This window comes from Bombus affinis, chromosome 3, assembly GCF_024516045.1.
Source record: "Bombus affinis isolate iyBomAffi1 chromosome 3, iyBomAffi1.2, whole genome shotgun sequence".
NCBI classification, from domain to species: domain Eukaryota; kingdom Metazoa; phylum Arthropoda; class Insecta; order Hymenoptera; family Apidae; genus Bombus; species Bombus affinis.
In genome coordinates this window covers 4,383,349-4,410,221 of record NC_066346.1, presented here as the reverse complement: position 1 = coordinate 4,410,221, position 26,873 = coordinate 4,383,349, and the positions used below count along the sequence as shown (strand labels likewise).

The 26,873-nt window shown below is 37.6% G+C and overlaps 2 protein-coding genes across 6 annotated transcripts; one reads left to right on the top strand and one right to left on the bottom strand.

Moving 5' to 3' along the window:
* Positions 1 to 232: 232 nt before the first annotated feature.
* Positions 233 to 10,511, bottom strand: LOC126914031 (uncharacterized). Of its 2 annotated transcripts, XM_050717455.1 has the most exons (14): positions 9,425 to 10,511; positions 9,107 to 9,260; positions 8,927 to 9,020; positions 8,480 to 8,616; positions 8,269 to 8,409; positions 8,108 to 8,181; positions 7,911 to 8,031; positions 7,098 to 7,265; positions 6,810 to 7,030; positions 6,571 to 6,736; positions 6,355 to 6,491; positions 6,062 to 6,278; positions 5,795 to 5,988; positions 233 to 5,696 (listed from the first exon to the last, which is right to left on the bottom strand). In XM_050717455.1, exons 1-14 carry the CDS (start codon positions 9,502 to 9,504, stop codon positions 5,606 to 5,608), a joined length of 1,995 nt encoding a protein of 664 aa, XP_050573412.1. In that variant the 5' UTR covers positions 9,505 to 10,511; the 3' UTR covers positions 233 to 5,605. The 2 variants fall into 2 exon arrangements, with proteins under 2 accessions (XP_050573412.1, XP_050573411.1); XM_050717454.1 differs by having other exon boundaries at positions 9,107 to 10,511.
* A 214-nt stretch (positions 10,512 to 10,725) lies between these two features.
* On the top strand, positions 10,726 to 25,541 carry LOC126914050 (sialin). Of its 4 annotated transcripts, none has more exons than XM_050717499.1 (12): positions 10,726 to 10,947; positions 16,680 to 16,748; positions 17,301 to 17,359; positions 17,537 to 17,748; positions 19,190 to 19,426; positions 19,568 to 19,652; positions 21,813 to 22,033; positions 22,278 to 22,427; positions 22,502 to 22,634; positions 22,720 to 22,875; positions 22,955 to 23,040; positions 23,332 to 25,541. In XM_050717499.1, the coding sequence occupies exons 2-12, from the start codon at positions 16,705 to 16,707 to the stop codon at positions 23,554 to 23,556; spliced, it is 1,608 nt and encodes a 535-aa protein (XP_050573456.1). In that variant the 5' UTR covers positions 10,726 to 10,947; positions 16,680 to 16,704; the 3' UTR covers positions 23,557 to 25,541. The 4 variants fall into 4 exon arrangements, with proteins under 4 accessions (XP_050573456.1, XP_050573458.1, XP_050573457.1 ...); XM_050717500.1 differs by lacking the exon at positions 10,726 to 10,947 and adding an exon at positions 13,158 to 13,997; XM_050717501.1 differs by lacking the exon at positions 17,301 to 17,359 and having other exon boundaries at positions 10,727 to 10,947.
* Positions 25,542 to 26,873: the final 1,332 nt, after the last annotated feature.

Below are 26,873 nucleotides of genomic sequence, written 5' to 3'. Positions count from 1 at the left end.
TGAATTGAGGCGTGAGGTGCTGGTTGGGAGAGTGTTCAACAGTTCATAACTACATACTTGTCGCGTCATCACTGGTGTGCCACTATTCAATAAATAAATTTTATTTACTTAATCGATCTAGACATTTCTACATTTGGTGTAGCAATTGGAAATACGTTGACTTTCTTTTTGCGATGGAGGCTCTGAGAGCTCGAAAAGGAAATTTCATTTCGTCGATCAACGATTGCAAGAGTTTCTCCTCTCTCGATTCTCAGCTCCTCGATCGAGTGAATGTGATACGCAGTGAATCGTCAACTTAAACATATCTCTCCGAAATAAGACAGACAATTAAATGTTGTTATATACATGTTTTACTGAATATTATCACTTTTTCTATCTCCGTGCGAAATTCATCCATTCTTAGTCAAACCACGATTAAAACGATCCCATGTCCCAAACCCTCGTGAGACGAATTCCACCTATCACTCGCAAGTTTTACACGTAATCCTTGTATGTACCTTTCCCTTGACAGCTTCCTTTCTTTCGTAGCCGAGCGTTCGACGAAAACGATAATAAACGACTGGAGCAATGAACAGCGATTTCGTTTCTCTGCTAACAAATTCATCGATTTCATCGGAAGCAGGACAGAAGGCTTACAGAGGGACACAGCGATGTCATTGTGGACAAAATGACAAGTGAACCGATAGTTCATCAATCAACATCGCTTATTCCTCGATATATATTCAGATCGATCCTACGTTCCTTTGGCCAACGTAATTTCGTTTACCACCACCGCTACGTCAATTATGCAAATCTCATTTCCTGCGCGGGACTATCAAGCCAGCCTATCGATGTCTCTCGAATATCACCGTCTTCCCACTTAATAGCGTGTTCGTTGACTTCAATCACCACTGACCCAATACGAGTTTCCATCTCGTACATCGAATCATGGAAATTAATGAGAATCGTTTCCAGGGAAAGTTTCGTTCGGTGTCGAAACGTTTATTGGTCAAACAACACTTGCGGCTTTATTTAATTCCGCGTCGCGTAAATTTCGATTATAATTAAGTGAATCCAAAGTGCAATTTAGGATTGAATTTGAAGCCTGCGTTTGACAACAGTGCGTTTCATAAATAATTTCAATTTGCTAAATGCTGCATTAAAATTAATTATTTTTTATTACTATTCAAGCACATTGATTATCAACGCTTTAATTTGCAATTCCATGTGACTTATACTACCATTAACATTAATCAAGAATTAGTTTTTCGCCTTTAACGAAGTAAAAAATTTAAATGATATAAGAAGATACATCAAGAACGCTTTACTTCCGGCAACTACGTCGAAATATCATTTCTACCAATGGAATTGGCCCGAGATTGTTCGAATATGCTCTCTTCTATTTATAGCGTTTCCGACTGTTCGCTCCTTCAGGATCTCAGGCGTGGAACTAAATTGTCACGGCGAAGTGGCTGGCTTCCATCGCCTCATATTGAAAATTGCATTCATTTAACCGCGCCGCGTCAAAGGGAGCCCGTTAAAATCTGGGCCATTCGTCGTTCCTTGCGGAGGGCAAAAAGATAAAAAGGAAGAGAATCGTCGAAAGAGCGGCCTGCCGGAAAAGGAATAAGAATCGCCGTCGGTTATCGAGCCTCAGCCGGTTCCCAATCGACGCGTACTCGTTAATTCTTGCGATATCGTTACGCCATAAAATGAATCTTCTTCCCTTTCCATCCTTTCCTGCCGCTTCTTCGATCGTTAATGGGAATACGAACAAGTCGTCGAACGTTCTGCTTCGTCGTGAATGGAGAACACTAGGTCTTGTTATCCACGATGAAAGAAGAAACGCTGAATGGATCTTACGGTGGAATTTTGGAGCAGTAGGTTTTTAGTAGAACAGAATAAATAGAGACAGATAGAGGACGAGACAAAATCAATCGCGTGTTCTTTTGATTAGCGACACGTTGCTACGTAAAGACCAGAAGACAAAATGTCTCGATTTTCAGGAACCTTCCTTTTGACAGAATTTCCCCATTTTCCTTCAATCCTTCTCTGTCACGTTTCGAAACGATAAAGCAAATTGAAAGCTCGTCTAATGTCCCGATGCTTCAAAGTATACGTCACTATCTTCATCTACAATCTTCCGTGTCCGATCGTTTGGGTGGCTCGTTAGTAAATTACAAGGAGGAACGTGTTATTTAGCACGACGAATCGATCTTTCGCGTCTAATTTGCGAATAATGGAACGAAGGGAGTGGAATTGGTCTAAAAAGGGTTAAAAAAATTGGACGTAAGGCAGATGCTTGTTAACGTAACGACGACAGCCGTTTGTATCGAACGATTATTTCTTAATAATTCATCTTCGAGTGGCGGCGATTTAATATATAGCTCGTTAACGTTTAACGGACGAAAGAGGAGCGACGAGGCGAGAAGAAAAATGAGAAATAACGAGACGGAAGATCCTGAGAATCGAACGATTCGCCCGTCAATTTCGAAATTTCCTCAAACACGAAATTTCATGTTCCGTCATTCTTTACGATTAGATTATAACGAGTGATTTATTATCGCTAAACTGGCACGTAAGTACTCATCGATATCCATACATTTTAAGAAACAAGAATGTCAGATTACTACGAAAAGGTATAATAACCTGTGTCAGTAACTTTTTTCAATGAATTTCTGTCATCGTTAACAGTTCGATGATCAGCCATAAAATCGCAGCTTCCAAAGTATAATTTACAGTCTTACATGGACCAATTTTACGTCCAATCTTACTATATCGCTTCGTTCAAGTATTATATATCCATAACTCCATTGAATCCCTGTTAGTGAATCGAGAATGTGGAATCTATTTTCTCGTTTGTTAAGCGCGAAGAGAACGGACAGAATCCTCATCGAGGGTTCCCGTGGAAAGCTTCTTTCGAGACGTTTAATCAGACCGGACGAGTAAAAGTTTCGTCCCTGGGGATTCGACCATTCTCGGCAACGTTGTGGTAATGAACAGAAACGAGACGGAGATAATACGCGAGGAAAATGCCGGCTGATTAAATTTAAAGATTCCCCAAGGGTGGCGTGGGAACTTTCGATTTGCATGTTGATTGACAAACGCAGTCTCTCTTTGGCCTCGTGATGGATCTGCACGGGTTGTGGTGACAGTTCCAGCAGCACCGTTTGGCCACGGATTGATGGAATTATCGATAAAAACGACAAAGACCGAAAGAGCAATCCCTGCTTTCTGTCTTCTGTATCGTTAAAAGTAAGAAAGTCGAATTGATTCAGCGATCGGTTATTCAGCGATTTAATCAGACGTCTGTTAATGAAAGGGGAATACGATGTTAACGGGAATGAATGGGTAAAGTGATTGAAAACTTCAACGTCACATAACTTGGAACAATCTTATAATTATAAGAGTTGGTTGTAATTTAATTGTTCCTTCCGCGTAATTAAAACCTAAATACGGTCGAGTTGCATCTTTATTCTCATTCTATTTGCGCTTCTTTGTCACTTCATCGAATTACGATGTTGTCAAGTTACGATGTTGTGAAGAATCAAATGGTAGGTTCGTTTCACGTGGCAACGAACTCGAAACAAACCGATAACCAACACCCAAAACGAAAAGCAATGGTTTTCGAGTCGTGTTTCATCCCGATCGTTTCTCATTCCAACCGTAGCAGATAGGTCTCACCTAACCTGCTTATCTCTGACCGAGTCCATTGCGAAATGTAAAGGATATCTATGTTTCTTTGAACTGCCGTTGGTCAAGTAAATCGAGCGTAACGTAACGTCCTGAGTTTTTACGTGGGTCGTTATCTCTCTGGCATTTACCTCACGAGACTATCAGCCTTTTTTCGGCGTTACCAGGAAGGAAAGGGGAGAGTAAAGAAGTCTCAATCGTACGAAATGAGCGGAACGTTTAAGGAGTGGTTCTTGGTCTGCTGTGTCTGTAGGCTACCATCGACGTGTACTTGAAAGAAACGGCACGCTTCTACAGCTTTAATCTTTGCTGAAGACAAGTGGTAGCCGATGAACTCTTTCCCGCTGCTCTGGTCGCAACCAGTAATCGTGACTTTCCGGAAGACTGCCGCGTTATCGCCTGGTAAAATACGAGGAACGACTGGGGCCATTGGTCAGAAGTTCTTCTTATCGTGAACATGTCGATGTTAAATATTCGTCGATCATTATTATCAGGTCTATGCTCAGATATAAGACGATCCACGACACCTTACGAATTTTGATACACATAAAATAAATAAATAAATTATTTTTAAAACAAATAGGCCAGATATTCTAAAAATAAATGCGCCAATCATTCTGGAAATAAGTGGACCAATAATTCTAAAAAGCAAGAATTTTAACAGTAAAAATAGTGTAAAAAACGCTGCAATAGGAATTTCCTGGAAACGTTGAAGGCTTATCTTTTCGGCGCAAGGAACAACTTCTAAAGTAGTAGGGAATTCGTCGTTGTCTCAGCGCGACGTTTCGCCTTCCAAACTTTTTGTAACGATTCAACTTTCGTCAGGCACAGTTTGCGTGGTTGAGTAACGAGTGGAAATTCTCTGGCACGACGAGACGCATGGAAAAGTTTGCAACGGCATCGCTGAATATTCCATTATCGGCACGCAAAGCTCGAAACGTTTCTAGAGCAGGAAACCATCGATATTTCTAGAGATTCGGATCTTGAAAACGAGTAACGAGATATCAACGTCACGAACAGTCGGCAGCTTCTTTAAAAGTCTATGTTGCGAATCATGGTATAGCTTTGCCTTTTCACATCAACCATCAGCGAAAGCTCGAGGAATTCGCAATTAAATTTCTAAAAGTAGCTTTGTGAAAAGCGTCTTGATATTAAGCTTTGAAGCGCAGCTACGTTGAATTTTCTCTCCCTCCTTAATATTTCTACAAATTCCGCGTCATTAATCTCACCGTTTACTTAATCTAAAATTTAGAAAATTTATTATCTAATCTATCCCTAAAACGTTATCCTTTCTATCGCCTCTAGAAGCCTGGATCGATAAGAGTGAATTATCATCCTGAAGATCATAAATTTACATTGTAGCGTTATGAAAGATAAGCGTCTGAGGTTCCATTATTGTAAAGGTATGTACCTAGCATCTCAGGAAGGTACGTGTACACTTAAGTACATGACCAATAGGCTAAGCATAAATCAACGATCCTCCAAAACATGAGAAGACTAGTGTTCTGAAATTAATTGCTATACGCTAGTGCATCACCTTGTATTTATAGTCATATATTTATGACACCGCTTTCAGGTGATAAATATTGATAAAGCAAACAATAAAGCATTGACTAAGTACAGGACATAACACTGTATGAAACTTCATGTTTCACGTTCTGAAATACCGATCTTGAGAAGAATGAGAATATTTCTTACGCCCTCTGCGATTTACTACGGCGAATATAGGAATTATATCACATTATATCAATATCCAGCAATGGTAAAATGCCGTGAGATTCTTTTATCAACCATTGTAAACTAAGATCTCGCAACTTTACTTATCATGCAACGATAAAAATCGATTTTCCTATATTATAATATATTTTCTACAAACTTAATATTTTTACAATATTTTTTCCTTTTAAACGATACAAATATAAATGTTGCAAATTCAATCGTTCACTAAATGCAAAACGCTGTCTCTAGTGATGCCAATTTCTCTTAAAGTTGTCCCTAGATGTTCCAATCTTCTCGGTGAATAACTGAGAATATAAAGATATAAATAAACATATATATTCTGAAATTAAGAATTCTCGAAGGGAATAAAATTCTACGACGTAAATGGTGGACAAATCTTTACCCGCTGAGAACAATTTTATATCCTCGAGGGACAGTTCTTGCCATTGTTCTATCTAACAATTGATAAAGTCGAGCTATTGGTTCGTCGGCAGACACGTGTACCAGATAAACAGTACCGCCGTTCAAAGACCTGACTTTCAATCGGAATTCGCCTGGTTTTCCAGACGGTTCATTGATTTGATGTAGAATAGGAGGCTGAAAAGATTAAAGAGCCATCGAAAAGATTTACTATTTCAGTCACCCGATTACAAAAGAATTATATTCTTACTGCATTCCTTCCTGCATTCTTCCTAACTGGTGCAGCAGACCTTGGAGCACGTTGATTTTTTCTAGCCGTACTTTGCTGATGCATTTGAGAAAGTGAAAATTGCGAAGTATCGGCGTTCACCTTCGGTGCTGACCTTGACGTAATGGAAAATCGGGAGTTTGGTAGGCTGGCGGATCTTGATCGTTGCCTGAGAATCTCATCCGCGTTATCCAATCGACTAAATGAAAGATAACGTTGTAAAAATAGACTGATATCGATCAAAGTTATTATATGATTTAGTAATTAATTTTTACTTTGGCGATAATTTGGACGCTCTATCGGTGGAACTGTGATAACATCTACCAGAGCTTGGAAATCTCATAATACCTTTGGATTTTAATGAGATCTCCCGAGCCGAAGTATCGAAGTCTCCATTTTTAGCCGTGTCACGCTTACGAAACAAAATTGTAAGTGAACCTTACGAACGTAGGAGATTCGTTGATTCGTGAAAGAGATTCATGAAAAATTACTTTTTCTCTTCGAGTCGATTTCTTTTCGCCCAAACCGAGTTCCGCGTTAATATGCGATTGTAAATGAGTGTCGGAGCAAATATTGTTGTGAGATGCCAAAATTTGGGAACGAAGAACATACATCTCTAAAGGAGGAGCTTCTGAGGGAGTTTTTGGTTTCATGGATCTATCAACGAGTTTTCTAATTAATCGTAAATCACTAAAAGATTATGTATTTAGATTTAACCGAATCTTTATACCTAGCTGTGGCAGGCGTTAGTTCCCTAAAAAGATCAAAATTATATAAACTATCCTTTTCTCTTGTAAAGGTACCACGACGAGCCGATTTCTGATTATTAATAAATCTACGAGTGGAAGGTCTAGACGACATCGATGTATTATCAGCCAATTCTTTTCCCAATCGATAACCTTGGCCAGGAAAGTCGGAGTTCAAGAATACTTGATTTCTCTGATCCTCTACCTAATAGAATACTTCTCAAAGTAACGCATTCCTTTTTTCTCAATAGAAATTAAAATTGAAATTTCACCTTGAATGGCACACCCTCTGGATAAGTTTCTTGTAACTCAGAAGGAAAATAGCCGTCCAAGATATCTCGTAGAAACGATATCGTGGTTGGATCGTTGTAGGATCGTAATGGGCCGTCTTGAACTATCATTCCATTTTTGTAGAATTTTAATGACATGCAAGATGCGGTCTTCAAACAATTAAGGGACATATTATATTATTAAACTCTATCTTGATAATACACGTTATATGTATTTAATTCTTAATTTATCAGCAGAAAAACAAACGCTAAAAAATCGCGACTGACTCACAACAGCTGTAAGCCAGAATTGCACAGTAATTATTTTCCGAGCTCGTAACTCATATTCGATATTATTATTTGCACAGGTAACCGGTTCTGTGGATCAACATCAGATTTCTGCGTTACATTAGAATATGTGTAGTGTACATCCGGACCAAAGAATCGACGGTGAAAATTGATACCGACGTTACGAGTGCAAATATCGATGTAACATGCCTATTAGCGTCTCATAAAATGTTCAAAATGAAAAACGATCACGTAAGCCTGTTTTATGAGAACATGTAATATAAAACAGCATAGGAATTCATCTATCTTACCATTCCTGGCAAATTATATAAATATCTAGAATATACATGTGTGTACGTGTATATATATATATATCTTGTTGTTTTATACTTTATAAATTGTGGGAACTTCAAAAATACAAGATAGGAAAAAATAGAATTCAAGGTAGATTCACGTTTAACTGGTCGTAAACTATTTTATACAAGATAAATTTTGCTGTGTGAAAATACTGCATAAATAAATATTTACTTTGAAGGTGGCCCCGTTTCCTTTTTCGTTATGCTGCACGTGAACTTCACCCTTCCCAGCGGCCAGGTTCAGCTGGTCAATATTCGCGATAATCTGCTCGTAACAAGTCTCGATGGTGTTGCTAAAAGGCACGGCTAACTGATCATTAATTCGATCGGGTGCCGATCGCTTGAAATAGTAACGTATACTCGATTTACTTGGCTATCGTTTCAGGATGCTTCGAACCGTTCGTATTGCCGACCCAGACCAGACCGTAATCGGCCAGGAATTTCTGTACGAAAATGAAAACACGATGACGTTGAAAGAAATAAGAATGCAACTCTGGCAATAAAACGTTTTACGTGCACATATAATTAACCTCCATCTCGTAAATTCTTTGCTCGAGCATTAAACATCTTCTGTAGAGATATTCCGAATGGTCGGCTTGCATGCGCCGCTGCTGCTGTTCCTTCTTTCGTAGTGTTTCTTGATTCTTGCTCTTTGTCTCCCACTCCTTGACCTGTAGCAATTCGTAAATCGTTATGAAAATGAAAGGATAACAACAACGAATAAAGGAAACAGCGAAGAACCTTCCGTTTCAATCGGGAAATTTCCTGGTCCTTTAACTTTATTTGCTCTTCGCTTCTCTTTAAGTTAGACTGCACCTTCTGCACCTGATTTTCGACCTTGTATAACTGCTTCGTTAATGTATCGATGAATTCGCTCTCTAAGATAATTAGTTTCTATGGTTAATCAAAAATTAGAAACATTTGACCTCGAAGCTAGAAACCTGTTCCCATCTTCGACAGGTTAGCAATGACGCGTCAATAACGAATGTCTGCGGATCAGGATAGAATTTCCGATCGCAATCGTCGATTTCCACGACCAATTAAGTTTTTAATTAATCCAACAAAGAGCACGTGATTAGATGAATGAATACAACGATACACGCAATCAGTCACATGTCAACGCCAAACGAGACCAGCGTTTTTATTCTCTTCGCGTGTATTTAATTATCTCTGTTTGTAACAAATTACCTTCTTGAATTACGGAGTTTTCCGGTACGTAGATGTTTGTTGGTCTAGCGTGACAATTCCAAAATTTTCTGCCACTGAATGCTGTGTTGGAGGTCTAAAACGATGCGTAAAATAGGCCAGGTAAATTAAAGTTGGACGATGCCATTGAATAATGAAGGATATCGATGGTTGCGTAATTACCGTCCTATCGATTCTTCTGTTGATATGATTAATGTCTCTCTGACGATCCCTAGACGCCAGGATACTTGCGTTTTCTAACGACGCACTCTGCAGTCGATCTATACATTCATCGTCGTCGACTATGTAAGTTGCGGTCGAAGGAATTCGTTTTAGCCTACAAATAGTAAGGAAAATGTAAAGGCTTAACCTAGAGATTTCTGTCCGCTCGTTAAAATTATATTTATATCGCGTTAGAATGTTTGTTCTTCGATAAAAAACGGGAATATCATGAAGCATATTTCTTTAACTATGTTCGTAAGTGTACAATGTTAAAAATACTTGTGATGCGAAGTAGTAGTCGGAGAGCACTTTGCAGGTTTTTTTCGTGGATGGGCGAAATTATTCGATTGGCTCATCATGTATGTGACGACATTTAGAACGAGTTTGTCATCATTCACATTGGAAATTTTTATATTGAATTTTCCGAAAGCGATTCCGGATGTTGTATTTAAAGTACACGAGGTGCAGGGAGGGATCGATCGTGAACTCCGCGGTTGGTGACAGTTTATGATCGAACGAACGATCGATGTGAAGTTAACATCAACCGCTGAAGCGTATCTACCACACACTTTGAATATTTTATTACTGCAAAATTCAGTACGCTGGATGGCCTCGTTCGGGGAATTTTAATTAATGGTAATGTTTATAGTTTATGTGGAATAAAAATCCCTGGAATCCGCTGTTAGAAAATACAGGCTGTAAAACAGGAAAAACACAGAACTCTCGATTAGTCAAGGTGAATCGATCAGTCGATAAATCTTCTGAAATAGTTCGAAGCAGTGAAAGTACGAAACCTTCGTGTCAAATAGACTTTGACCTATTTAATGTAAATATATGAGTAATTAATTCATTTCTGTGTGAACAAAGAAAAAATGCATTATCATAACGCTATTATAGTTTTTCAGTGAATTCATTAGCGTACAAAAAGATTACACAATACAAGTAAACATTTATTCTCACAGTTGTTTCACATTACACAGCATAAATTTTTGCAATATCATATCAAGAGTGCTAACTGTTTTAGCTACACTTTCCATTATCTATCAACTATTTCTATTAATTACTTATATCTAAAATTTAAAGTTTAACTTCAAAAAATTGTTATTAAGTTTCATTTCATCCTAACGCTTTTCCACATTAACACATTCGCTACTGGCAACTGAATAGAAATATTAATGAACGAAATCATAAGATAAGAATTTGGATAATTTGTTTTTAATTATCATGTTTCGTATCACTTATTATTAATTCAATATCTTTTTCCCTCCTTTCCTTTGAGTTATTAATACCAGTCATAATTTAAGCACGAAAGAAATATTACGTCATCGGTCGTTAGATGACAGAATGAAATTTCATTTTCAACCTTGTTCGCTCAAACACCTCCGCAACTACGTCATTCGAGCACAAAATCGATGATGGACGTTTCGTGATTCGATTTGAAGCAATAATAGCAAAGAAGGGAACGCAGCGTCGTGTGACGACGACGCAACGGTTTCAAATCGATCGCTGCGCGAGCGTATTCGCGCCTGCGTCACGTGACCATTACGCCTCGGTACAACGAGCTTTCCAGAAACGCCGTATCGTTGTACGCCGTGATTCTATGCTGTGTAAGTGAACGTGTGTTTCGTGTGTTCCGTTCGAATGTCAGTTCCAAGTTCTTGTGTTCACGATCTCTTCTGCCACCAAAGAAATGTTGGTGAATGCGTGAAGCTTGGCGGAACGTCCGCTCTCGGTTAAAAATGTGAATCAGAACGAGGACCGCGGAACTCAACAACTCTTGGCCGGAAGTAAACCTGACCGGGGTGAGTCACTATCACGATCGATTGTTTTCTTTCCCCTGTTCTCCTTTCTGACTACGAAGGCCATGGCCACGTGCCGCATCCGTCCCGAGAACACCGTTCTCGTACGGACATAACCTCGAAATCACGGGCAAGCGTCAATACGACGAGGTTAGAATCCGTCGAACTATTGACACAGTAGTTATATTTCGAGAATTTTTATTTATATCAAACGATTAGTAGATGAGACGAAATTAGTTCCATGGTCATCGATATCTTGGATGATGTAACCTGTGGCACCTTCGTAGCAAACTAATTACGTGTCAATCGTCTTATGATTGCTGCGTTGGTTATCGAGATTGCTGGTCTTGCTGTATACACGATGTTCTCGAATGTTTCAGTACCTATAAATTGTTCATTATGTATGTATGTATGTTATTGAAGCATAGGTTTTTATTTATAACTAGACAGAATGTTCCACAATCGATCCCAGTTTATATACATTTATAATTCCTAATCCTTCATTTTTCTTGCAGCATGAAATCTTTACGTCAGTTACAGGAACGAGATAACTGTGTGCGAAATTAACTAGGCAAGAAAAGTCGAAGATCGTGTTCCTGTTACGTTTCAATTATACAAGCTACACGTTGCATGTGTGCGTGTTTACTTTCCGTCACTTAGATAAGCAAATAGACATGTTGCTTTCTGGAAACCGATAAATCGGAGAATTGAGGTCAGTCAATAATGTCACGAGAACTAGTCACATGTCTAATTTGACGCCGCGCCGGCCGGTTCAAGAATTTCCATGGAGCAAATTGTGCGACTCGACTTACTCATACAGCTTAATAGGGTCAATTAAGAAATAATTAAGCTTAGTGCAACCGAGAACAAACTTTAGCGTATAAATATTTCTTCCACCTCATGCAATAATCGGGTTTGGTTTTCAAACAAATATTTAATTGACGAAGTTGAGGAACAATCCTATCTTTTCCCCTCTTCACGTTTCTTTATCATCGATAATTTTTTACATTTGCTTTTTTATTGCGACAGATTTTGTTAGTTATGAAGCGCTGTATTTCTAGAGCTTCCATTGATCCAGATCAATTATGGAAAACAGGAATATGTTAATAGAAAACAGAAAAGTTTTAAGGATAACGTGTACCTATAGACTTAGTGAAAATAAGTATTATTGTTACATCAACGAACACTTACACAAACATCCTTATTATGTAGTATTTGATAATAAACATATTACAGCATCTATCAAATGCTAACAGTGCATTTCTTATTAACCGTATATCGTTTGGCGATTATAACCGATTTCCGCATAAAGTTTCTGATGACATAGCGCATATGAAATGAAACATCAAGTGACACCTGTTGTACATAATGCTCTATGTATCCAATGCAGAAAGCGAACGAGTAGCACGCCTTCCACGTAGTCAGTTGGTTAGTTAATCGATCGGCAAAAATTGACCCGCTCCATAGTGACGACCTTGCGATTTCACGAACGCCGCTCGTGGCGTTCAAGCATGGCCGAAAAAGAACAAAATTTTTCATCTGAATCATGTCGATATCTCGAAAAATTCAAGGGTCGTGTTCCCTCCTTTTTCTTATGTTATCGTACCATTGATAACTTATTAGGAAACAGAATAAGTTTTATGAACTTGAAAAGGTTTTGCCATAGTATAAATATATATACATATATGCACATTACATAATCGTAACGTTTCCTAATGCTTGATCTACGCCTCAACTTTTACCTTCATTTTCAACATTGTTATATTCCAAACATTTCCATACCGGAAGACTCATACATGCAAAATATATTTGATCAAAATCACACTCCCTTCGCTTCGTTAATCGCGTGTTTAGTTCATGCACATTGCTACAACACACACGGACCTTTCAATTTCAAATTGTTCCAGTTCGAAAGCGAAACACGTGTTCGTGTAAAATTAGGAACGGTCGCTGCGACGAAGGCATGGATACAATTCTATGTCAAACAAACTGATTTACTGACTACCCTCTTCATGTTTCATATATACTAACTACTTTCTTTATACTTTACGAGTATTCCAAATGAAAGGAAGTTCATTGAAAGTTTCTATCGTGCGTTATTGTACGTCTAGTAATTCTCTAAACGCAAAAGGACTCGGGACAAGATCGGCCCCACGATGCGCGAGTGGCGACAAATTTCATCAAGTTTCATAATGAAAAGTAATAAGCAGCTGGAATGATCGCATGGTTCGCCTTCGAACTCCAATTAACACCTATTATTCTTTGTCGTATTGGACATTGTTTATTTGATCACGTTGATACGACATCCGGGCAGGGAGCATCTCAACGTTATTTCGCTATGTAACAGTCGAGCTATCATATTATTGTCAGGTTTCCTCGCTCGCAGTGAGCTTGCAATCCTTGCGGACTTCCTACCCGACAGACAGTCGATTAAAACGAAACGGTGGTGGGGCCTGGAAGATAGTCAATGCCTCGTGGTCTGGTCGCCTTTCAGTGTCGGCTGTTCTTCTCGTCCGGGATGATTCCTTCGACTCTTCGAAGTCTCTAGTATTTCTGCTTCTTGACGCCAGTCATCGAGTATTGTGATTCGTATTTATCAGTCGGAGACTTTTGTTTCGACCTGACTCTTCGAACTGTAACTCGAAACCTCTATTGTTTCGCGTGTATTCTATTGTAGTGAATATTTATTATCGTTGTGTAGATTTGCGTATTTCATCGCCAAGAATAGAATCTACGATAAAAAATTTAATTGGATAATCTTCCGACTTATTACATTTTGATTCGTTCAATAATCTGTTAGATTATTTCACTTGAGCAATGAGAGTGGGCAAATTGATAGTGTTGATTTATTTGCGCTCGCCTTCGTATCATTTGTAATAAGAGGTGAACTATTTAAAAGTATAAACGTTGCTGTGGAAAGTACAGGTGTGCTCGTGCCACCGACTCATTATTTCTTTGGAAATTGATTCGAGATTCGTCGTTTCGGTGTAAATATTGTCGGCAAGAGCAGACATTGATCAAGAAGACTTGAATTGGCCACGCGTTTCGACGCTGTAAGTAGCCTGTCTCTCGGTTCGTCGAAGAACTAATATGAATTTAATTTCGCGATTAAAAATTCTCTGTAATTTATAATAGAAATAATTATTTCTTATTTCTATAATAAAAATAATTAAGAAATTTAGAATCGCGAAGTAGAAATAATTTATTTGTTTAAATAATAATTAATTTACTTTATATATGATAGATATAATTTATAATAGAAAGCTGTGTTAATCCGATTTGCGTCGCATTTGTGCTCATTGCTTGGTTCCCTAAAGAATAAACGTAGTAAAATACAGCCTGTATCCACCTGGAGAAAATGTACTTCTACAAATGTACGATTACAAGTCGACTTAATAATTTCTGAGATTACCTCAAACACAGACATACTTATGTACAGGTACAGACATTTACACTTCATAATGTTAATATAGATCTGTAATGAAATTAGATTACGATGGACGCGATTACATATCTGTTTATTCAGTATTACGTTCGATTTCCTTTAATATTCTTTTATTTTTCGCAGACAGATGTGAAAACAGAAAAAGATTTCTACGAATAACAAAGTTTTATTTGATTAAATCTGCAAACTTTTTCGCCTCATCATTATCCTGCTTCGAATATCGGAATCTCATGAATTTTTCAAATCAACTAGCCGAATGATGTTGTTCCAGCAGTTTTGACACAAAGATAATATAATATCAGAAGGAACCGCGATTAAGATTTTGATGACATTGCTTATTCACAGCTGTAGATAATTTTAAGAAACAAATATTTCATTTCGTTTACATCAGTATTTCAAATGAAAACAATTCTTAAAATTATAATCTGAATGTAAATTGAATATGATAAAAAGTGTAGCTAGAAATTCAAAGAACTATTCGTATTAATTAATCGTAACTCAGGATGTATAAATGATCCACGCGATGCAGGTTGATTCGATACCCAAGTTGCATGCTATATCGTGGATTGTCCCACGGTGAAATATAAAATATAATATCGTGATAATATGTAACGAAGGATTGTTGTCAATAATGCTCGATTGTGTAATATCAATAGAAGAGCAGAACCCATGCAAAACCAGATAACAGAACTATATCACTCGAGCATGTGTTATTAGACACTCTGTATAGGAACAAAGATATTATGAAAACTCGTCGCGATTTCAATACTATAGCTTATTACGTACGTAGTATACTTCCTGTGAGAATGTACTTGTGGAATGAATCACACGTGGAAATCTGATCGCCGAGAAAGGCACAGAAAATATACGACATTAAATGTTATTGCTTTCATTCTTTTCTAGCAAACAGAGCTAGTCGTAAACAAATAATAGATCACTGTGCTTGTGGATTAATCAAATGATATATTGTTATCGAAGTAATTATGCTAACATAGTAGTCAGTAATATATTTATAACACTTTAGTTATTATATATATAATATACTTATTGTTAATCAACTAATATATTTCATATAGTTGTCTTCGATCATCCTTCAATGCGATTTCAATTAAAATCGTTTCATCGCAAACAAGCTAAGTGCGAGGATGCTATGTACGCGATTGTTACATAGTCATTACAGAAAGCGCAGTACAATTTGAGAAAACGTTCCCAGGAACACTGCGGCAACGTTTCCTCGAAAGGAATATTTCAACGCGGTCGGTCAATGCATAAGCTTTTCTGCCTTGTCTAGCGGTTCAACCTTCGATAATTCGCGAGGGCGGTGGATCTTGAATAGCGTTCATTGGATGCCGCGTATATGAGCTTCGTGTCGGAATTTCATCGTGCCCTAACAAGCACACTATTAAATTCTGAACGTTTCATTCCTTATCGATTCCATTTCTCTAATAAGGACGCGTGACATAAGCTAGTCAAGAAAACTAATCGTTACGTAAAAAGAAGTCGAAAACGGGCTTCGTTTGTCATCTCGCATATGTTTTGCAAAATACCATTTCCATATTCATTTTGTGTCGTATCTATTTTTATCTAGAAGATAGATAAATAGAGACAAGAAAAATAAACGCATATTGTTACCAGGGTACTTTGAAGCAATAATCGCGAAGTTAATTAGAGCCAGTAACTGCCACTATGTACAGCGTTTGTATAATTACAATCGAATTATATATAATTGTTATGCGAATGGGACAAGGAATCTTGATGAATGTATAATTGTGAGGAAGTTACATAAAAATGTAATAAATCTTTATAGATCGATCCGTTGCGAAAAATTGCTATATCATTGTATCGTGATCGATGTAAAAGTGCGTAGATAAACGATTGCACAGTTTCACGTGAATCGATTATGTACGTTAATCGGTTAATAGACAGTCTGATTGTAGTATGATAATGAAGATATAGATAGAATGAATATAATGTCTAAATTGTCGAAGCGATTTAGCCGTAGTATAATGATGTCCATTAATTCTTACTAACATTCCAGTGATCTACCACTGTATAATTCTTTCTAACAACCGCCCAGGCGCTATTAACATATAATATAATTTGATTAAGATCTAATTTATCCAGACATCAGGAGATACCTTTGATTGATCTTTAATTAATCCTGCGGAATCACGCGGATGTAATAAATCCAATTTCAATTTCGTGTCTGTTCATCGTTCTTTCTTTCTGTTTAATTAATCTTCTAAGTATCAACGATTTAATTTTTTCACCTTCTCTTTCTGAATCGCAGGTGCCCCACGACCAGATACTTTTCAATGGAACAGCTATCAACCGGCATGAAGATGGAAGATTCACAAAGGTAAGGATGCTGATATTTTTACTCATCGATGATTGATTGTAACTCGAGTAGACGAGTATGACGCTGTAATCATTAAATATCCACTGTCATTAAACTGGATTGTTTGCCGCGAGTCGTGTATCCTTACGTAACAGGAACAATAGCATAAAGAGAAAGGACGAGTTTGAACACCGAATCTATTTTAAGATCGAAGAATAAGTAGATTCGGACGGCCACCTGCCGGACACGGCAACTGAGAAAATATTTTCCTCCTTCGATTCACTTTGATCAATTCTCTTGGACTGGCATTCTTGCATGGACAGAAACGTCTCTTTCACACGATTCCGAGTATCCAAAAAGTTCGACAAAGAAACGAATGAAGGAACAGCTGCCTCGCTAGGACGTCTCGTTGTCGACAATCTGAATCTACTTTTTTTCCGATCCCATTTGCCATATAACCGTCGTCGTCGAGACACTTCTTTCTGTTCTTTTTTTGTCTCCTTCATTCGTTCTCTATAACTCAATTGATTCCTTGGTTTCCATATAAAAATATCAATTGTATCTATTACGCAGATACGAAGATCATACCATATATAAGACACGATCACCCTGCAGCCTGCGAAAACTGAGAGGTAAAGGACTCTTCAAACTATCAAACGTAAAAAAAAGAAAAAAAAAATTTTGTGAAATACAGTAGGAATTTCGTGTGAGAAAAAATGTCGAATCGTTAAAAAAAGGGGAAGAGAGCATTTAAAAAGCTCGAGCTAGGGCGATGGTACATGGATCACAGAGCATGCTCGCGTTTCCAGACCTGGTGCCGGCACGGGTGGTGCTCTATATGCTGTCGTTCTCGGGATTCACGGTCTCGTTCATGATGAGGAACGATATCAACATCGCCATGGTGGCGATGGTGAAACCACCATCCACGACATCGGATACCAATGTTACGGTGACGTCCCAGTATTGTTACGTAACGCCGAACACATCGTTCACCAACAACAGCGCACCAATCAGACTTGAGGTAGTATCATTATGGATAAATGAGAAATCGTTTATCGTGTGGATTCTTGAGCCACTTGGCGCCACACGAATGTCTTTTTAATTGCAAAATCAACGAGGCAAAGTCAAGGTCGTATACGTCTATTACGAACGAGCATCGTTTCTTGAAATGTGCCTTCAAAGAGTACAGTTACACACAAAGGAACTCCTACAATATTAAAATTTATAAAGTTCTTCGTTTATTTTTGTCATGTCGAATCTTCGAAACATCATACATATAATTATAATGTTGATTTTTTTCTAAGAAGTCCATAGTTCGATAGATGCTTTGCTGTAATGGCGGCACGTAACATGATTGCGTTACGTAGATCGCATCGATCACGATTGATCTTAACCAGCAGATTAGAAATGTTGTCCACGTAATATTACGTGACCGATCCTCTTCGCGAAAAGCGTCGAAGTTTTATTAAAAACAAAACTTAACTGTCGTGGTAAATTCCGCCTTCGAGTTGTAATCGACATGGTGATTAAAACTGATATCATGTTACACTTACTATATATCAAACGTAATTAGGCAGGTTGTTCACAAAGTACGTACCTTTTTACGTAATTGTGATAGTTTATCAAAGTTTATCAAATTCGGTGATAATTACAACCGGTTAGCGCTGTCATTTACAAAATGAGTTAGTAAAAGTGATCACCTTAAATAATTCATTACCTATTGGCTGTATACAAAAACTGTTCGAAATAGGACGTATTGTATTCAAGAGGCCTGACGAATTAAATAAAATCATAAAATAAATGTTTGAATAGATTTTCTAATATTTTCCTAATATATTTTTTGACATATTGAGATGACCATTATTTTTTTGGTGTTTATGGCGATTTAGATGGTGTTTTGGGACACTAGTTGATCCAGTTGATATTCTCTATAAAAAAGTATGAATCTATTTATACAGGAAGATCATTAATTTAGCATTTAAGTAATTGCATCAATTTGACAAATTTAGCGTATGAAAGACAAGGAAAGACGCGAAGCGGTATTCGTATTTTAACATTATCTTCATACATTAAATTTGAGAAATTGTAATAAAAATATCTGCTAAACTAATGGCCTTTCGGTATAAATAGGACTGCAAACATTCTTGTAGAGAATGTCCAACTGGATCGACTAAGGTTAAAACAAATACACGGTACCGTTTAAAAATTACAGGTTACCTTAATATCGCAAAAAACATAAGATATTGAAAAATCAAGCTATATTCACCCGATTAGGTCCATCGAATACAATGAATTTTATTTCAAACATTTCTTGATAAAGCGAATAAGTTACGAGTTATATCAGGTGATCATTCTTACTGATTCACCCTATATAATGTCTAATCTTAGATGCAATTTTTTGCAGAAACAGTATTGAAAACTGTATTCATAAAATGAGAAACAGGTATTATCTTTTTACGCAGGATCAAGGGGAATTTGATTGGAGTCCAACCATACAGTCAGCCATTAGTAGCTCATTCTACTGGTGTTATATCCTGTCACAAGTAGTCGGTGGCGTGTTGACGCAGTACTTTGGCACGAAGACAGTTTTTGGTGGTTCGCAGCTGATCACGGCGATCTGTAGTTTACTGATGCCCTCTGCAGCGGGAATTCATTATGGAGTTATGATCGCGCTGCGTAGTATACAGGGCATTGCTAGTGTAAGTCTCCTTTTACGATAAAAAAGAAAAATAGATGGAGATATAAAGAATCTTGCATGAAGATGAAATTCGATCGAAGATCGATGATCGATGATCGGTGTTATTATGACCGTCCGAAACATGTATATTACGTGTGTACAGGGACTCACGTGGCCTGCGATGTACGCCATCGTCGGGCACTGGATTCCTCCAGTGGAACGGTCGCGTTTCATGTCTTCCTTCCAAGGTGAGTGCCATCGGCGCTAATAACCTTTCTTCTTGTGTATTGTAGCGAAATTCCAACACGCACGACGCCGGAATCACGCGGGTGTAATAAATCCAATTTCAATTTCGTGTCTGTTCGTCCTTCTTTCTTTCTGTTTTTGCTTTCAACGATAATGCACTAATATGATCTGACGCTTCTTTCAGAATACGAGAAGCGGAAGTTCGAATGAGAAACACATTTTATCCTGTTCGAAATGAAAAAAAAAAAAAGAAAAAGAAAAAACACGAGAGAAATAAACGAAAGATTTTGTTCTTTTCAGTTAAAATTCACGGATCAACAGATATGCTTATGTGCGTGTCAGTCAAATTTTCTATTCAGAAATAAACGGTTCTTTCATTTTGTTGTCTGATTGCTTTTTAAGCTCCACGTGGTTGCATTCGCCGGACCGAGGTATACTCAACAGCAACCGCTCAACAGCATGAGAAAGGCCGAGTATACTTCCAGCTGGTTGAATCAGTCAGGCTCGGTGGCAACATGTTTTATGTACACGCTAATATTTCTCATCGTTATCCATTTTATTCTATGCTAGTTCTGCCGCCTCGGAGAATCTCGTACACGCCTCTGTTCACGATCGACCGATACAGTTATCATCCTTCTCACTCAAACTTTCCCGGAAACGATCGATAATGTTTTTTATGTAACGCAACGATATAACATATAGCGATGTTTCATGTCGTCTTCTTTATTTTTTCTTTCCGTTTGTTTTCATTCGCGTCTTAACGGCCTAGCCTTGGTGCGTGCAATATCTCTCTGCTGTTGTCGATTACACAAATCGCCCGTGTGGAATGTCTTTTATTTTGCTGATCGCACGTAATACAATCGTTATTTTTTGATTACAATTGATATATGCGAGTTAACGTATCAGCAGAGGGACGGAAGATCATATTATTTTCCATGAAACACTGTACCATGTTAATAATCAAGGCTGGATTTCAGATAAAGAAAATTATCTTGAAAAAGATTCAAGAGATCAGAACGATCCAGTTTCTATCGAATCTTGCACGATGAAAAGAGTAATATTTCGCAAATTTTATTGTTACTCGATAGCATATATATTTCAAAATATGTTATTCAGATGTGGTTGAAACCGTGAAAGGACTGACTTTCCTCCTAATTTCGATGATCTTTTAATAGATTGTGGAAATCGATATTTTGAACAACTTCTTCCAGTGTATATAAGCGCTGGACTCGCTTGGATGACACGATCGTCAAACCGATGCTGACGCATATGCTGCTACAGATGCACAGTTACAGGCAGAATTCACTATAATGATATCGACAGTTTTTTGCAAATATCTCAGAAATTAAGAGAGTTCAGCGCTTATGTGTATAGGAAGAAATTTCTCGGAATATCCATTTCTACAACGTATCTAAAAATCATTGAAATCGGAGGAAGTCTTTCTACAGATTGATCCAGTACTGCGATAACATCAAAACCATCAAAGATAGATTTCAACAGTTAAGAATGTTCCTTGGATTCTTTTTCTTCTACAAACATTATGTGTTTATTGAATAGTTTTCAGTAACCTTTTAAATTGTTTCTCGGTTTACCAAAAAACTTGTTTAATTTGTGTCACTTTCGAAGTACATACGTGTGCAAAATGTTAAATGAAATCAACACTCGGTCTTACCTTATGGTTCTTTTCATTCTGCAAAATTGGACAAATATACTTTTCTATTTTAAAGAAAAGAAACATGGATCTACGTGAACTTTCTTGGCATATCAATTCGACATACTATTGATCGTTCCAATGAATCGAAATGTTATTGAAAATATACAGTGAGAAGAATGTCGGTATAATATGCGTATATGCGATATCGCGTAGGTTCGTTGCACTTTGCTCTTGGCTCTTGATATATTTTCAGGTATAGAAGTTTCATTGTCCCACTGTAGCCAGCATCGTCACCTGCGTTCATCCTCATCCTGTCATACTAAGTCTCTACTTGAATCGCTTTACAGGGTGAAACGCTGTATATGTATACGCCACCGCTGAAGAGCGATCGTCGCCACGCATGAATCGTACACGAGCCAAGGCGAAGCCATTCGACAAGCATCATGTTTCAGCTTCCTCCCGGGTCGTGGGGTGAGCTACTCCTAATATCTAGATTATCTATATTCAGGGTTCAGCTTCGGCATTGGCATAACCTATCCACTGTGCGGATTCATCATCGCGCATTTTGGATGGAGAGCGGTCTTCTATACGACCGGCACCATCGGTACCGTCTGGTGCCTTTTCTGGTACTTCTTCGCCTTCGACACGCCAGCTGCGCATCCCAGAATATCCCAGCAAGAGCTACGATACATACAAGGCAGCGTAGCAAATCAAGTTCACGCAAGCGAGGTAAGTGGTTGTTTTCGCCACTACGATATCCGAGTCTTTGTGCTACTGCGAAAAATTACTCTATCGGTTAAAAATTTGCTGTTACTTTTCCTACTGGACCTGCGATTAATTTTGTTGATTTCGAAAAACAGAGCTTTCTCTAATTGTAAGCTTACATTTTTCAAAATTCGTTAACTTAAACGTAGATTCTATGCTAATGATTCCAAACATTTGTTTAATTAAACGAATTTTTTATTATTCGAAGAGCATGCCGGTTCCGTGGAGTTTCATTCTCAGATCCTGGCCAGCATGGTCTATTGGGATTACCACATTCGGAAGGATATGGGTGCATTACATCTTCATTATTTCTGGACCAATGTACATGAAGACAGTCCTAGGATTCAGTATCCAAGCGGTATATGTTTAAAACACTTTTTTCACGCCTTGTTAAATATCATCTTCTTATTATGAATTTTGCTATTGTTTTAGAACGGAGTGCTGTCTGGTTTACCGTTTATCTGTAGCTACTTCAGCTCTGTTGCCTTCTGTTATATAGCTGATGTTCTCATGACGCGACAGATTTTGTCGTTGACGAATGTCAGGAAAGTTTTCACCGCCTCTTGTACGTATTCTATAAAGACCGCTTCAAACTTCAAAAGTTCTTGTTCACCGCGAATCAATTAACACTGGAATTGTTTATTCCGCAGCGCAAGTAATTCCCGGAATAATGTTAGTGTTAATCGGCTACCTGGGCTGCAACATTGTTCTCGTTTTAGTGGTGTGGTTCATAGCCGTTACTCTGATCACTGCTGCTTACGCAGGGGCGATGGCCAACATCGTCGATATCGCACCAAATTTTGCTGGTAAGTCACAAATTAAAAGTCAATCTTACGCATTATATCCTGTAAAACATCTCTTTATCGTATGACTTTTTGGTACCAGGTCCAGTATTAGCATTTGCACAGACAATTCACATGACCGCCAGTTTCTTATCTCCAGTCGTGGCTGGTCTTCTCACAGAAAAAAGCGTAAGTGAACATTTTATTTTAAGTCCCGCTCCCTTTCATTTTTTCCATATAAATTTCCTTCGCGTAAGATGAATAATCGTATTTAGATTTTCTACATATTCCTGGATTGTCTTAACTACTTCGCCTTATAATAATCCACGAACTCTTCGTTCGTAGGCTTGCAATCTATACATTTATCATATATCTGTAAAGAAATCACCTGCTCATGAAGAGGTTAAGTCTAGTTTCCTCGCGCAATATCTGCAACAATTAGTCTCCGTATACAAAAATAACAGAGAATTCTCTTCACAGCAAACTCTCGACGCATGGAGGCAAGTGTTTGGGGTAACTGCATGCGTCGCATGTGGCACTTATATCGTTTACCAGATTTTCGGTACGGGTGACATTCAAGCATGGAACTATCCCGACCAAAAGTATCCACAATCCATTCAAGAGGATTCTCAGCCTTTAAACGAATCACCGGAAAAGAACGGGAAAATTGTCAAATCCCGATCAAATACTTCTGAGGAAGCGTAACGTAATCGGTATTCACTCGTTGAACAGAGGAAGAAAGCACACGAGCTATGTTTCAGATTTTGAACAGCTATAAATATGTACTCTTTTGGTTGGTTCTTGAATGAGAGGCAATTTAAGATTATATACATATATAGGTACATACGTACGTATATATATATATGGGAAATATGTCTATTTTTTTCGTAATATCTCTGTATCTATGTAAATAGAATTGGTAGTTGGTCCGTATCGAGAGAGAAATGATATAGCACTCAGGGTAATATACGTTGTAATGTTTCAAAGAATATTTTTATGAAAATGTGTCGAATAATGCGCAAACGCTTCGTTCTCCTTGCTCCTTCTTGCGTTTCACTTTACGGAAAGTTGTATGCCAGAGTGAAAGCACAAAAACGATATGTTGATCCACATCAGCTTCAGTTCTCTCTCTGATCATTTTTTCTGCGCACCGTCTCTGTGATCAAATTTTTCCTTCGTATCCCACCTATCGGGTGAAATAGATCTCGTCCAAGCAACAGTTTCTAAAATCAAAACTGGCATAAATGTAATATTCATTTGTCAGTCTCAAACTAAAATTTGTATATATAGAACAATGATTAAATTCAATTTGCAACTCTGAATTGAAGTTCTTGTAAACAGAAGACTGATGTTACTAGATTTTTTGATAATATACGAGCTTGCCTAATTGTTTGGAAACCGTTGCTCTTTACATTCGCACTTGTTGAAATATTTTTCTCTACTTGAGACTTGATGTTGATTGAACTGCGAGGTTCATAACTTTAACTTTCTTTTATCGTAAAGAATATTATCACATGCTCTAGTGGATTCTACATTATTCCGTCGTAAAATCGTTCAACTGTAATTAAGAAATTATCGTGATAAGTAATTTCGCTCTACAACTTTGCCGGTGATATTTTAGTAACCTGTTAGATATAAGGAAAGAAAATAAGCTGTTTCTAAAGATTTCTTGTGATTTGTACTTAGACAGTGTTCGCAGGAGCGTCACGAATGTTGAACGTTAGATACACCGTGGAATAAATGTAGTACAATATGTAAAATGAAAAAAGCGAAGACAGAAGAAATTATATACACTATACTAATCGATGCCTTGCAATCAGTACACGGTTCTCGTTTCCTTTTATTAAATGGATTTCAAAATGGTACTTACGTTTTATGATATATTAGTTTCATCACTTTATATCACTTAACGTTTTACTAGTCACATTTCACTGAAAAAATTCAACATTTAAAAAATGGATATGTATCCAAACAAGAACAAAGAAAGGAAAAAATGTTATATAAAAGAAAGAATTTGTCGTGCTCTCTTTTAACTCGACTCTTAATGATTCCATTCGTGTAATGTATATCTTATTAAGGGATGATATTTTGCAAGTATTGTAATTTTAATTACTTTTATATTGGCGTCGTTTAGATTACGATAAGCCATACTTTTCCCTTTCTTATTTATAAGTACATTAAGTTAAACGCGAGTACTTAATCTGTAGGGAACGAATAATTAAAAAATATATATTACATACTTTGCGCAAAATTTAAAGATTATATATTGCGCAGAAACTTAAAATGAAAGTGGCCCCTCGCATTAATACGTATACAAAATGAACACGAACGACACGTGTAGAAAAACAGCCGCTTTATCTTCTATTTGAGAAGTGAATAACCTACGTATACGTTTTCGTGTTTCTCGTGTGCTATTGGCGTGATCGGAAATTGTAATTCCAGAATTGTTTGTAATTTGAAATTGAGTCGACACACTGTCCGCATGAAACACAGCATGCATAAAATCTCGATAATTTTGGTCTTCAAAAGTTTTGATAATATCGATGGACCATAAGCGTCTTTTTTTTAAGCAAATCACATGTTATTTTGTAATGAGATCAATCGATCGCCACGAAATTCATGGCAGGAATTATTGATACAGATATAAAAATAAATGATAAAAATATATGATTACATATAATTTCAGTAAACACCGCATTCTTAATTGTGAAACCTTGCTGACTCAGAATCATGAGATTATCAATCCAAAATTTCATATTAATTCTATTTACGTAAATTCTGTATAATTTTTGTCGTTGAGTTTGCGTCATATGGAATTATCGCACTCTGATTCTAAGATAAATCGGATAATAAACGAAGTCTTCAGATACATGTTGGCGTTGATAGCTTCGAAAAAATGGAGCTTTTTCTAAAAAAACAAAAAGCAATCGAATGATAACAGCAATGCAAACGACCTGGTGAATACGACAAAAAACGAAAAAAAGGCCTTTATCTGCTCAAGATATCGCGATGATATTTGCTAGATGTACTCATTGAGAATAGATATCGTATTGCAGAAAGTAAATAGTTCGGTGACTCGTTTGTTACTAAAAACCGATCAACGAAAACTGGCGAGATTTATGGATCCTCGTAAAATGGGTATTTGCGTCTTTTAATAAGCAAAGACGTCTTCAGTTGCTTCGAAAAATGCACGAGAAATCATAAAACAAACGCATTAACACACAGACCTATGGTTTCACGATCTTTCACAATTTCAAAAATAGATATACGTGTTAAAAATAGCCAACACATTCTCCAATTTATATTTAAATTAGCTTTTAGCTCTTCAGTTTCTCGCTCCTAGAGTACTTAATATACATAACGCGGAATTTATTCAACGAAAATCAATTCCCGATTGCCACACCCGAATTCACGTTTAATCTACCAAAGATATCGTACCATCGTAATACGACGCAATCGTGAAATTTGGCTACTCGGGGGAATCACAATTGGATCAATCTCACCTCAGCTTGTTTATATTACCACCTATGGAAGCAGGAGCAAGAAGAATTGCGTGATGAGCCAAAATCTGCCTCTAGAAGCTGCATTCTGGACCTTTAATCCAGTGGCGTCATAACTCGATAAGAGTAACTGGGTCCAAACAAAAGACGTGAATGGTATAAGTCGCGTAATATTGAAAATTACCTGTCATACGAATGCTTGTTTGTCACAATGTAGAGCTTCCTTGAGTGGCCCCTGACGTCAGAGACCGTCGGTACGAAGATTAGATATGAACCGACCTAAATATCTCGTTTCGTGGTGGTGGAGAAACGGTAGCGGTTAAGCGAAATGTCGGAAACAGGACGAGAAAAATGTGGAAAACTCGCGAAGATATCAAGGATAGATGATTGGTGCGTAGGATGTGAACAGTCGGTTTTGCTATTTCAGGCACAGGCTGTTCTAGGTCAAGAACGCACGATACGTTGAAGCGAGGAAGAGTTACATACTCGAACTTCGAACTTTCCGCGTTACGAATTCAGATC